Source organism: Lampetra planeri, chromosome 39 (assembly GCF_965212315.1).
Source record: "Lampetra planeri chromosome 39, kcLamPlan1.2.h2, whole genome shotgun sequence".
Classification (NCBI taxonomy): domain Eukaryota; kingdom Metazoa; phylum Chordata; class Hyperoartia; order Petromyzontiformes; family Petromyzontidae; genus Lampetra; species Lampetra planeri.
Window position 1 is genome coordinate 5555101 of NC_136145.1, and position 14489 is coordinate 5569589.

At 45.1% G+C, this 14489-nt stretch overlaps 1 protein-coding gene across 1 annotated transcript in view; it reads right to left on the minus strand.

Moving 5' to 3' along the window:
* Positions 1–7565: 7565 nt before the first annotated feature.
* GFM2 (GTP dependent ribosome recycling factor mitochondrial 2) overlaps positions 7566–14489 on the minus strand; it is a 43442-nt gene continuing 36518 nt past the window's right edge. Inside the window, exon 20 of the mRNA XM_078612651.1 lies at positions 7566–8086. Within this exon, the coding sequence (XP_078468777.1) occupies positions 8057–8086 (30 nt within the window). The 3' untranslated portion in view covers positions 7566–8056. The remainder of the gene's footprint in view (positions 8087–14489) is intronic.

Sequence of the window (14489 nt, forward strand, 5' to 3'; positions counted from 1 at the left end):
GTATCAAAACATTCTGCACTACAATCAAATTCAAAGACAATCAAATAACGTTTAAGGGGCCATCCATAAATGACGTCACGCGATTTTTAAAGTTTTTTTACCCCCCCCCCCTCGTCACACGGCGTCACAAAAAGTCAGACCCCCCCCCCCCTCAAATATGACGTCACAAAGCTCTGCCCCCCCCCCCCCACAAAACCATATTTCCATTTGGAAAAAAAACATGCTTCAAATCGCTTTAAACTATTGTCATTGTAGTGCGTATTTAATGTGGCGCTGCACTCTGATGTTGTAGGAGAAAACATTTATTAAAAAGTCTAATTAATTAAGTAGAACGTGTTGTCTATATTTATTTAAAGTTGTCTATAATTATTTAAAGTTGCGCATTTTGATGTGACGTCACATTTCTCACCCCCCCCCCCTCGTCACACATCGTCACAAAGGTCTGACCCCCCCCTTCCCCTAGGTGCGTGACGTCATTTACAGACGGCCCCTAAGTGAAAGCCACGAGAAAATCGTGAGTTCTTGCAACTCCCCCCGAAACACACCGAGGCTCGTAGCGTACTGGATCACCGCCAGCTAGGCGTTCCAGACCATTGGGGGGGGGGGGCAGCACTTGAGAAGGCCCCGACCCAGCGTCGAGCGCAAGAGCCGTGGCTGGGAGAGCAGTCGTGTGGGTCCTGCTCTGAAGAGCGGAAGGGCCGCCACTATAGCAATGGCTGGGGGATATTTGGCCTATTCTTACACACTGGCCAGACGTGTCGGAAGGGGTGGGCGGACCCACACTGATCAACACCAAGGGGCCTGCTCCTGTGTGGTTGCTCAACAAAACGGTTGTTGAAAGCCCATAATGCCCCTCGGTAGGAAAAGGGGTCTCTATTCCTCGTGTAAAATCTACTCGTTTCAGTGTCAAGTCGGCGCGTGTGTGCAGGTGCACTGGGAGCGGTGGTGCAGCGGTTAGCACGCTGCGCTATGGAACCCGGAGACCCAAGTTCGATTCCCGCTCAAGGCCATCACCGTTGACTATTATCTGAACGGGTCATTGGCCTCGCCTAGGTCGACTGAGCCTCAAATGAGTACCTGGTGCGGTGTGTAAACATCGCCACTGGGGAGACAAAGGCGGCCGGGCGTGGTGGTGGCCACCCACCCCTTCGTGTGCCGTGCCGGCCTGTATAGGTGCTCGCTAACAGCACTTGCTCCAACAGTCTGTTCAGGCTATACGGGGGATCTTTGTCTTTGGTGGATTAGGGAGGCCATCATCCAGCTGTGGATTGACCATGGCTGCTGCTGATGATGATAATGAATATGAAGTCATCTCAAAAACGTAAAATTAGCATTACGTTAGACGACTCATCTCTCCTGAACAATTGGCGGAAATTCCACCTTCATATGGCAGGAAACAGCCTCACATGGAACAGCCGCTATTGAATCCCACCACGTGGTTTCTAATTTTATCGACCATGGACGTACAATGATGGTGAGCTGAGTCACCCCCCCACCGGCCCGGCATTTGACCTCTTGACCCTTTGTGACCGCAATTCAACCGTTCTCAGCAAGGCAAACAAAAAAATTACTCTGACCGGACTTTCACTTTGGAATAAAATAACAAAAATAATTAAATTGTAAGCTAAAATTGCGGACAGTGATTAATTACGGGCAGGAAATAACGCATTCATATCGTAGCCTTTAATAAAAACAAAACATATGCAAGCGGTGTTATAAGACAAGTGTAGTATTACTCGGTGACTGATGATGCCCCGTGTTTAACGGAAACCACACACTTATACTGCACCACTCTCCGTATTTCGCAAAGAAAACATTTAGAATTGTAATATACATACATGTCAATAGTTTAAGCAGTTAGCATTCAATTATAGCTCTTATACAGGTTGTCCGTAAATAAATGATTATCGGCTTTGATCAATCCACCGTTGGACTAAGGCCTCTCACACGATCTTTCGATTCAACGATCCACCTCATCATCTGCACTTCCCTCTCCCGTTCAGAGATGTCTGCAAGTGGCAGGGTTGGGTGTCTCGTTCACCGCCGAATCTCGTAACGCACAAGCGGCTCAGCGTTAATTGTATAGCGCCGTTGTTTTTATCGACGTTGTACTCACCGCAGAGAACTGTAGTGAGATGACCGCACTCTGTGATAGCTGGCGCCAAACTCTGCCACACTCCCTCACCCGCATGGCCTTGTGGGAGCCTCGGTACATGTTCCGATCGGAAGACATACCGATAAAGTTATATTAGTTTACGACGTTTCGATCGCTGTGCTTGTCCAACCTGATGACGATTGCTTGTGTTGCGATCGAAACGTCGTGATCTATTATTTTTCTACCTATGTGACTTTACCGAAAGATCCAAAGAGGATGGATTGCTGCAGTCACGAAAGCTTCAAATCAAGATTATATTGGTGTGTTCTTCAGATTCTTCCGATTCCGCTCCGACGGACGTGCGTGCGTGCGTACGTCATTAGAACGGAATCGTAAGAAAAACGGATGACATACGTGTACGTCATTTGAATGAGAAAGGGTTCTACCGATTTCATCGTTCCATCTCCCTGGCGGGTCGGGGTTGTCCTCCCAGACTCGTCCCGTCCGTGAGCTGTCACCCCGTCGTGAATTTTTGACCATCGGCCATCGTCCCCTTTCCATAGCCGTGACCACGTCCTGAATCAGGCCCACTCACTTTCCTTACCAGTTAGAACGACGTCTTACCTCTGCGCATGTTCTGCATTCCTCCATTATTCAGGTGTCAATCTCACATCACTTGATGCAAGAACAAAATGTACATTGGGCCCTGTTCCTCCGTAAAATCATTTTTTGTCAAAATCTGCGCTATACTTTGCTCATTCATTATCTCAATTGTCAAACACGAAAAACCTAAGGCGTCCATATAATTGCCTTTTAAATGTCCCTTGAACACGAATTGGAATGGGTGACAAAGCCTTTCCCGTTGCAGCACTGACGTTTTGGAATAACCTTGTTTCCTCCCTTAACATCGTAAATCTTCCTTCAAAAATAGGAGTTGACATATCCCCGCCGTGTCGCCCATATATTGGCCTTCCCCAGCGCACTGCAGTCTCTGATAACGTCTTCATTCAGACTCGTTAGTTTCGTCTCGTCAGAACCAGTCAAGCTTTGGTCTGTGGTGGGTAGCGGTCTCAGCCATCGTGGCGTTTGATGTTTTTTGTTCGTGAACAGTGGCCGTTGAATGGAATCAAATTAACACCGCTTTGTTGACATATATTCTCATCACCAATTTCGGTAAGGTAATTAACAATGCCAGCATTTTTTCCCAACATCGTTGTTAACAAATCCGATCAGGCGAGCTAATGAAAACACAAATACTAATACCCCCTGTATAGCCCTAACTGACTCTGTGGGCAAGTGCTGTTAGCGAGCACCTATGAAGGCCGGCACAAGACAAGAGGGGGTGGGTGGCCAACACCACGCCCGGCCGCCTTTGTCTCCCTCGTGGCGATGTTTACACACCGCACTGGGTACTCATTTGAGGCTGAGTCGACCTAGGTGATGCCCATGACCGGTTCAGATAATCGTTACTGGTGCTGGCCGGCGAGCGGGAATCAAACTCGGGGTCGCCGGGTTCGTAGCGCAGCTTGCCAACCGCTACACCAACCTCTCCCCATAAACACACACACCTTTAGATGTGGTGAAGAAGTGTGTGTGTGTGTGTTCAATGAAAGCGCCTTAAAGGAACTACGTTGATCTCAGGAAACACAATGACAAAACTCTTGGTCTATTTTATTTTTCTCTCTCTCGTATAATCATTTTGGAATTTCGAGCACAAGTCGCCTTAGGGAAATGAGTTCAAATATTGCGTGAAGTAGGTGGAATGGTGTGGACATGCACCGATGTGTGCCCTTCAGGGCAGGCGATCTGCGTGTGGATGTGATTGTCAGCTTAGTGCGGCCTGCCACTTCCGCACAGCCCACCGCTAGCCGCAGCTGTAGTAGCAGCAGCAACAGCATCAGAATCAATGAAATGTATATCACCAGTGCTACCATCACATCACAACCGATGAGTCAGGCGCTTCCGATAGATATGAACACCGCCAAATGCTTTGACCAAAAAATCTGAAAAAATTATACAGATCGGAAAAACGAGATTGTTTAAACCTATACTTTGAAAAAAAAAACTTAAAAAGGACGCTAACACCATGTACCGCCAGCAACATCAAAGTTGCTTGAACATAGACACCACACATTTCAGCTTCAAAGGGATTAAACGCATTTGCAACGCCCGACTGAACTGCATTAGGCAGGACACTGCAGCCTGCCCGATAGGGCATTAATAATTGACACGTTCCCTTTTTTTAAAGAATGCCGTGCATTTACTCCTTCAGCAGTCCGGGCCGATTCTCCCGATGAACATTCGTGAGCTGCAGGTCCGCCACGAGCCACGATCGCCGTCTGCGCGATGAAATTATCTCATTTGTCATCTTCATCCACAGGAGCCCTCTTCCTGCACCGGATGGAGTGCGTAGGGTGTCGTGGGCGCGGAGCAGAATCGGGAACCGCAGTGAGGCGCGTGGCACATTCAAGGCGACACCAGCCTCTCCACGTGGCTCGTGAAAGTGGATGACGTGAGAAGCAGACTTGTAAAAATAATGTTTTTGCCATTGCTCACTTCTCACCGACGATTTAAAGATGTCGCAACAGCTCAAGATATTCCATGTCGGGTGGAACGGGGAGGGGAGCATGTCAAAGGTTTGGACCGGACCCATGAACCAAGAGGATTTACTCCCCTGTGACATCAAAGTGCGATTTCTGCTCACTGCAAGGTATCTGCGAGCGCGACTGCGGTCGTGGTTAACGAGGACTGGGTTCGCTTCATTAGCCGAGCATTCTTGGAATGGCACCGACAGAGAGAGACAGAGAGAGCAACACGTGGATGAGAGACAGAGTGAGGAACACGTGGATGAGAGACAGAGAGAGTGACACGTGGATGAGAGAACAAACGTAATTTTTCAGCGACGTCACATTGACAGATGAGACCGTCGCGAGAAGGGACAATGTCCGATCGTCAAGGCTCTCGACGGAGTGGCAGCCAAAGGGTGGAGGGCTCAACAACTGCAGAGATGGAGCAAAATGATTCAGCTCGTGCACAGCGACGATATGGATCGTTGCGTGCGTCACGTGACCGTGAGGGATTTACAATTGCACGGGGATAAAAACAAAATTCCATAACGTACACAATTGTACCGATGCAGTGGATCAGCTTCAGCGGTGCAGTCAGTGGCTCTCCGTCCAGCAGCGGATTGGCGTGTATCGTGTGGCGATCATTTTTGTTTATATTCGTGGCCCTGTGCCAGGGGAGGCAAGTCCACATTGCCATGACGGAAACCAAATCAATCCCATGGCAAAAAAACAACCCACTTTTTGACCTTGCCATTAATGGGCGCCACCGATTTCTGACGGAGTGAAGATGACGGTCGATGATTGGGTTCATACTCTTAGGTTTTTTCGGTAAAGTCACGTAGGTAAAAAATAAAATTAAAAGTTAGAAGCTGTGACTTCTTGTCTCGTTGTCTCTTAAAAACTCTAACAGATAGGTGAAATTCCTCCCCGTAGAGGGTATTAATTCTAGATTTGAAGCTTTCGTGACTGCAAGGATTCATACTCTCATGAATCCTTGCAGAGTATGAATCCTTGCAGTCACGAAAGCTTCAAATCTATAATTAGATGATTGAGTTGGTGATTTCACCAGGCGAGAGTCTGAGTGTGTGTGTGTGTGTTTTTCAAGGGAGACCCGCGTTTCACGATTGACACGAAGCTTCGCGTACGACGGCAAAGTAAAGTCACCATCGGCCGTGATCGATCCGCCGTTGGATGAGCTGCCGCCGACTCTCGCGATCCTACGACGCGACAATCAACGTGGATCCTGCGCCAGAGTTGATTCAAATCGCTCCATCACTCCATGATTGGCACGCCCGAAACAACAAGAAAGGGACAAAATCCATGGCACAACCATCAACGGGTAAAATAAAAACGAATGTTGAAACACATTCGGAGTGATCTGAAGCGAATTTTTTTTTTTGCGAAACTCGAAATAGTTTCACGCGAAGCGAAATACAATACTCTTGGCACGCGATGCGTTTCACTAGCCTTGTACGCACTATTTGTACTGGCTGTACCGTGATGGTGATGCACGGCCTTGCCATTCTGAACTTGACCGTATGTAAAGTTGTTGTTCTTATTTTTTTATTAGAGTCTTTGGTCCAGGTGTGTTTTTTTTTCTTCTTCCTGTGACCACGTTTCTAAGGCGTAGCCAGGTCACCATTGAAAACGGGCACCCATTTCCCGATGTAGCGTTACCTGCGCCAATAATCACAATTTGTATTCAGACTGCAGGAATATCTTTTTCACAGATGTCCAGTATGGGAACGGGGTAAGAACGTTACAACAACAATCAATACAAAAAATCACGCAACACGATAGTCGTGCAAAGTACAATAAAGGTAAACAAATCACCCAAAACACGTACAAAGAAATCTGAACCATCTCCATCCAACCAGGCAAAGCCCATTGAGGTATTAATTTATTTTTCAAAATAAACCAAACCACACCGAAAGAGTAAAGGGACAACAGTCGAAGGCACTCCCATTCCCCAACTATCCAACGCAGTTTATTTGATCGCCAAAATTTTAAAAAATCCCAAGGGAATGGACGCAAATGGTACGAGAGATGCCATATTGCCTCCCCACCCCAAGCATCTCGAGAAGAAACCTAATCTTCCACATTCGGCGAACACCAAGAGTGAGACGCAATACAAAGGAGGCGGTCGAAAGGGAGACAAAAGACGGTTCTTCAATCAAAGCACATCGGTGGTTTAATGGCCTGTAATTCGGCCACTCTATCTGCGTTGTTTGCACTCCGTTTTTTTATGGATTCTGTGTTTTTTTATTCCTCGATATAATGCCATCGTGTCTGAGACTGTATTATAATGACGATGGTAGATTTAAATTAGTATTTTTAAGAGATACAATGTGGTATTTGATAATAGTCTATATTTAACTTAATGTTTCTTTAAAAAATGATATTGCGATGATGATTTTCGAAGCTATTTTTTATTTCCCTGATCCGTTAATGTTTATTACCGATTTATTTGACCGTCAAATTGTTGCGTTTGTCTGAAAAGTGGCGGTGCGTTGCTTTCGTTGATGAAACACCGATTTCAGGGAGCTTCTCGGCTCGCAGGGGCACTTGAAAGTAAACTGAAACTGAGGAACTGAACTTCAATCGAGACAATTGAGCGGCTCCACCACGTGGGGGGTGGGGGGGGGATGCCACGTGCACTTTTGCACGCCGAGGCTGTCGAAACAAAAGTTGGACAGAAGCTTTCTTTTTCGATTTAAAGCTTTCGTGACTGAAGGGATTCATCTTCTTGGTTCTTTCGGTAAAGTCACGTAGAAGGGAAATAATAAAATAATAAAAATAAACCAATAAAATAATTCTCACGACGTTTCGGCCACATGACGGCTGCTTGCGTTGTGGCCGAAACGTCGTGAGAATTATTTTATTATGTTTAATTTTTATTATTTTATTATTTCCCTTCTACGTGACTTTACCGAAAGAACCAAGAAGAAGAAGCTTTTTTGTAGGGAAAAAATTATAAGCATAGGTCTTACCCTTTTCTGGCAATAACACAGGATGCGTTAAAAAAGCTCAAACACCAAATAGAAACCATTTGCAAGGAATCATGGCTGCGTTAAATACACACGGGACTTGTGGTGAGCGCGGTGTTCGCCTTTTGGCGTTCTCTGGTCTGGAACTGGCGAGACTAGGCCCTGAAGAAGGCTGCTGCTGCTTCTGGTGTGGACCAATCAGTTTCAAAGAGAATGCCAGCTATTATCAGAACCATGTTTGTTTCCATGTTCACCACAAGTAGTATGTGTGTGCTTAATGCAGGACTTGATTCCTTGCTAAAGGTTTCTATCTCACGTTTGAACATCTTAACACATCCTGTGTTAGTGCCAGAGAGGGTAAAACGTATTCTTAGATATTTTTTCATACTTTGATACCGGAAAAAAGGTCACAATTTCTTTGAAGTTTTCTTTCCTTCCTGAGGAGGAGAAAAAAAAGTCTAAATTAAAAGTCGGTCAGAAAATGCTGCCACTGCGCCCTCTAGTGGCATCGACAGAGTAAGACGACTCTCTCACATGGTTTGTAAAATATATTATACTGGGTGTTTAAAAAAGATAGACCCAATTTCAAGTCTGTCCGGGGAATCCTGAACTGAAATGTTAGGCCCATTGATATTTTTTTAAACAATAAGTGCGTAAAATTTTAATTTAAAGCTTTCGTGACTGCAGGGATTCTTTCGGTAAAGTCACGTGGAAGGGAAATTTTATTATGTTTTATTATTTTATAATGTTTTATTTTTATTATTTTATTATTTCCCTTCTACGTGATTTTACCGAAAGAACCAAGAAAACAAGTGCGTTCCCTTTATGTGGCAGGACAATTAAGCGTTGTGCCTGGAGAAAAACGAGACGATACTCATCATCACATGAACTAGGAGACGCAAACTCTTAGGTTTTTTTTCGGTAAAGTCACGTAGGTAAAAAATAAAATTAAAAGTTAATAATAGAAATAAAATAAAATAATAAATCACGACGTTTCACTTGATGCAGTAATTTTAGCTGTGACGGTCCCACCTGATGACGGAGACTTGTGTTGCCTCCGAAACGTCGTGATTTATTATTTTATTTCCATTATTAACTTTTAATTGTATTTTTTACCTACGTGACTTTACCGAAAAAACCTAAGAGTATGAATCATTGCAGTCACGAAAGCTTCAAATCTAGAATTAGGAGACGCAACTCAAAAGGGGCCCAACACGGCTGGGTTCACAAAAAAAAACCCACTTGCTGTACTGCCATCTCCTGGCCAGCTTACGACCAGTGCCTCCAACGCACCGGGATTGCAAATGTGCGCCTCCACATTTCACTGTGAGCAGCGAACAGAAAGCCACGAGGCAAAATGTAAACAATTAAATTGGCCCAAAACTAAAATATAAATCCCGCAGTCAGTTTACGTCTAATAATGTATGTTGCACTTATTTCGCACCGTACTGAATGATGTTTAGCGAAAGCGTTTAAGCAATTAAAATCCACCATAAATGAACCACGTGTGATAATAGCAATGCAAGTCTCTAATCCCCAGCCATCTCTGAGCCCAGATATGGCAATCCACAAACCCCCTGTCTCCAAAGCAAAGGCGGAGAGGGAGAGAATGGAGGTGTGCGCTCACCACGCCTGGGATATCGGTCGCACAATCCAGCGACATCGATTATCTCGTAACGATAATAACGACGAGGTCAGGTGACTCGTGGGTCAGAGCTGCGAGCTAAAACTGCCTGCAAATCCTGCGTTTGAATCTGGGGTTCAGCCGCCCGTGACTAAACGGGTTTCTCCAGTGTAGCGAGTTGGTCTTAGCCCGGTCACCAATGACCGCGCAAGAATAATCACAACATTAAACTTGGTTTTTGTCGTCTTCTTGGTTCTTTCGGTAAAGTCACGTAGAAGGGAAGTAATAAAATAATAAAAATAAAACATAATAAAATAATTCTCACGACGTTTCGGCCACAACGCAAGTAGCCGTCTTCAGGTGAAGAATGAAACACTCCAAGTTTGGCAGTGTTTCATTCTTTTATTTTATTATGTTTTATTTTTATTATTGTATTACTTCCCTTCTACGTGACTTTACCGAAAGAACCAAGAAGATGAATCCCTGCAGTCACGAAAGCTTGAAATCGAAATTGTTTTTTTCGCTTCATTTCATTTATTCCAGCTATGAGAGTTTAAACAAAAGCATAGTTCGACTGGCCTGTGATGAGCATCTCTATAGCGGGGGCACGTGGCAAAGTGTTGATATAAAGAGGTCACTTGAATGAAGGAACCTCAGACGTAGCTCAGTGATATCTCATTCCACGGGCAATTCTACAGCACGGCCGGCAATGCACTGCTCTGGGGGAGTTCCGGAATGGATTTTCAAATCTCGCGATCGAGATGCCAACAGTGCAATTGAGAATAACAATTGGAAGAAAAAACACAATTTTTTTTCAAAGTCTGTTTCATCTAATAACCATTCTCTCTCGGTGAACAGACGAGATACATTATCATCTTAAAAGTAAGCGCTCGTGGCTAATAAAACGGACAATGCACTGAACATCATGTTTGTACACACACGCTGTTTGTTCTCGAAAGGATAATACCGGTTAGCGATAAGTGTAGCGGAGGATGAAGGCAGTGTATTGATTTTCAGACCCAGGGTATTAAGACTTAATCGTGCTCCATCACAGCATTGTAATTAATCTGGATGAAATCCAACGTAATAACGTGCAGGTTACCGCGATGTCACTCGGCAGGATGACGTTAATCTCTGAGAATGCGTAAAATCGTCAATGATTTGATGGTAAATCGTAATATTTTTTTAAAAGGCTAAAGGGTAAAGGTGCAGCCCTGCAATGCCTCGCTCGCGCCACTGCTGTTGGCGGGGACCTCCACTAGAGGGAGCGCTGGAGAGTCCCCCTTTCGTAGGTAGCTTTGGCCTACTCTTCCACGCTGGCCAGACAGCTGGGGAAGGGGTTGCAGTGACTCAGCACCACCAAACGCAATCTGCCGGTCGACTAACTGTGATGTCCTGTACTGAAACCGAACAATTTTTTATTTTTACCAGGTGACCACTACGGGGATGCCTTCCCAGCCTTCGTAACTTATCATTGCATACTGCAAACACTTCATAACTTGAGGCTCATATAGCAAACAAAGACAATTTACACTGACATTTATATGATACTTTTTTACGGTACAGTTTTCAAATAAATAAAAGGAAATAAATAATATAAACATAGTGAATAAACATGTTTTGCTATTTTATTATTTCTCTACTTAGTAATTTCATTGTATTTATTTATCTTAAGTGTTCGATTTCGGTGTAAAATAATTGTAACAAAAAAGTTCGCTTTACCGAAACCTCGTTTGGATCAAATATTGTCGAGGTATTACTGTAAAACAAAAAAATACGATTGCTGAGATGGAATGGACATTGACATTTCCAGGTGACCCACATTCTTTATTTATATTTTATCTTTCCCCCCCCAAAAAAGATGTATCTCGATTGTTCCATCGGCATCGCGCAGGGCCACCCTGCAGGAGGAGGAGGCTGGGGGGGGGGCACTTTGCCCCCCCCTCCCCGCTTCACACAGAAGGAGGACGACGAATGAACCAGAACGCGTACCTTTACTGGAGGAATCCGATGAGCTATGAAGCTCTTTTTCACAGACGTCCAGCAGTAGGAGCGGGTAATGAGTAAGGTGCCTCCCGCTATCACCCCACCCACGTGACAAGCTTTGCAAGGCATCTGGGAGACCTCAGAACGGCCCCGGAAACCAGATCGTGACTTCCAACAGCGTACGACGCTCGCTAATTTTTGCGTTCCGATGGCAATTTATGAGCTTTGGCCAGTGCCTGTGCGCAGATTTCTTGGCAGAACGATGAATTAAGAGCCACGAATCACATTGGGAGGAATGCTGCCCTCTGGGCAATCCAGCGATGTGAATATATTTTTTTTGGGATATTATTTTTGAAACGCGTTTCAACAAATGTAGGCATAACAGTGAGGGCATTATTCAGCTGTAAATCCAGTTAACGTGGGACGCTGGGTGAACCACACGTGGCTACGTTAGGGCAACGTGACACACTTATTGGGAAGTGTCTCCTTTCTCAGGCGCGTAAATGTTGGCAGCCATCAACGAGCAGTGGAAAATCCACATTTCTATGGCGAATGACAGTGAACAGTTGGTAACAATGTGAATATTTTGAACACAAAACACAACATATTTCAATCTTGACTTAAAGCTTTTGTGACTGCGGGAATTCATATTCTTTGGGTCTTTCGGTAAAGTCACGTAAATGGGTTCAAATTAATAAAAAAATTGAATAAACAAAAAACTACGACGTTTCGATCACAACACAAGCAATCGTCATCAGGAGGAAAACAGTTTGTTTTTATTTTATTTTTTATTAATTTGAACCTATTTACGTGACTTTACCGAAAGACCCAAAGAATACAACATATGTTTTTACGAACATGCTATAAATATCACAACATTAAAATATTCAGACAAAAGCCCTCCATTTAGCCGTATACACCCCAACGACATGAGCTGTCAGCGAGCACCTATTAAGGCCAGCACTGCACGTGAGAGGGCTGGCGTGTTCAGGACCATTCCCGGCCACTTTCGTCTCCTCTCAGTGCGGACGTTTACACGCTGCACCAGGTAACTCATTTAAGGCCGAGTTGACCTAGGGGGAGGCCCCGGAAACCGGTGCAGACAATCACCACCGATGTTACCCGTGGCCAGGAATCGAACTCTGAGCAAACCGGGTCGATGGCGCAACGCGTAATCCACTTTGACGCGTGCCGCTCCCCAATGCATACGTTACACACACACACACGCACGCGCGCGCTCTAAGCATTTCACGATACATATGTGGGCATGGTTCGTTGCTCGTTGTGATAAGAAAACACACCCAGCCCGTCTCGGCGTCTTAAATAATGTATATTTCTATTTACTCCTCTTTCCCCCCCCCCCTTTCCCTTCGCGCGCCAGCACGATCGATAGCGGCGAGTCAAACGAGACGGCGAGGCACGGAGCGGGGTGGGCAAGTGGGTGGACAGTGGGTGGCTGGCGACAGAAACACGGAGCACCAGGCGTGTAATAAACATCGACTGCCCCAGAATTCATCAGGGGCTCTGAGAGCCCGTTCGAGCGACAAACACACAACTCACTTTTAATACGGCCCCGCGTCTCGCACACATTGATTTTCCACGCGCGCATTGTACCCTTGCGCCGTGGAGGGAGACACTCCGCAGGCGTCCGGGTTTTTTTTTTAAATGACATTAACTAACCCCTGAAAACAACCGAGGCTGGACACGACCGCGTGCGTTTACAAGCGATAACTTTTTATCTTTTTGTTGTTGCGTGCATTCTTACCGTTGCCACCTGGGTGGCAGAGTGATGCGGTGGTAACCGCAGTGGTACAGCTTTATTTCGGTGATTTCGAAAACGTTTTGGTGTAGCCATATTTGTTTGTTGTAGTACAGAGTTAGACTGAAAACTTTAATCTCAATTGTCTCATGGTTGTTGTTGTTTGACTTGCATCCCACTGGGATTTTTTGCACACAGCGTTGATATACGGTGCTTTTTCTGGAAGACTTTGCTGGATTTTTCTGTATGCGCATAGTCACTTTAAGATGTTTCTTGTTCACGTTTTTGTTTGTTGCGGTTGCACCAGATTCAAGAGCCGAATGGCTCACAGGGCTACGCCTAATACATGAAACTGAACTGAACTAACCGCTTGTGCAGTGGACACCGCTTGTGCAAGAAGGTTTTGGGGTGTCGATCCTACCCTCGGCCGTCTGTCTCTCTGCGTGGGTTCCCCCCGGGTTTTAATTCTAGATTTGAAGCTTTCGTGACTGCAAGGATTCATGAGAGTATGAATCCTTGCAGTCACGAAAGCTTCAAATCTAGAATTAATACCCACTACGGGGAGGAATTTCACCTATCTGTTAGAGTTTTTAACAGGCAACGAGACAAGAAGTCACAGCTTCTAACTTTTAATTGTATGTTTTACCTACGTGACTTTACCGAATAAACCTGAGAGTATGAGTATCCCCCCGAGGTTCTACGGTTTCCTCACGCATAGCTCAGAAGTAAATACATTAAACATGCAATGTAACTCTCACTTGTGTCGGCCAAACATCCTCAAATGCAGGAAACCTCCTGAAGAATGAGCCTTGGGACTGAGTCAGGCTTTCCAATATTTATTTATACACAGAGAATGATGTTTTAACGGTTTGCGGTCGCCTTTATCCAACAGTAATTCATGAATGCTGATGCCGATGATGATTCAATTTTTTGTTCAGAAAATCCCAGGACTTCGAGGAGGCTCAAGCAATTGCGATGTTTGGCCAATATGTTACCAATGAATGTTTGGGTTCTCACGGGAGAAATCCGAGGGAAACCCGCGGGAGGATGAACACTCAGTCCTGCCATTTCCTGGCCACTTCGCGACATCACAGCGAACAACACCGAGCCAGCCAGCCCCTGTGGTCACCGATTCAACGGGCCAAACAAGCTCGCTCAAATCGAGTTATTTTACAATTGCTCTGTATAGTAATGTTACATTCAGGCTTAGACGGCACGGGCAACAACTACCTTGACAGGGGACGTCAAGAAACACTACAAAGAAGAAAAAGAGACAATTCTTAATCGCGTTGTGACAATTTCATAGATATCGCCAGGGAACTAATACGGTAAGAATACGAATGTAATTTTATAGAGCGTCATTCATGCAATTGCATCGCACAACGCTGCCCTTCAATTAGCCGGTCTCTTGTATAGATAATACAAAAAGAAAACCCCATTATTTATTTAGCAAATTAAAAAAATAAAAGAT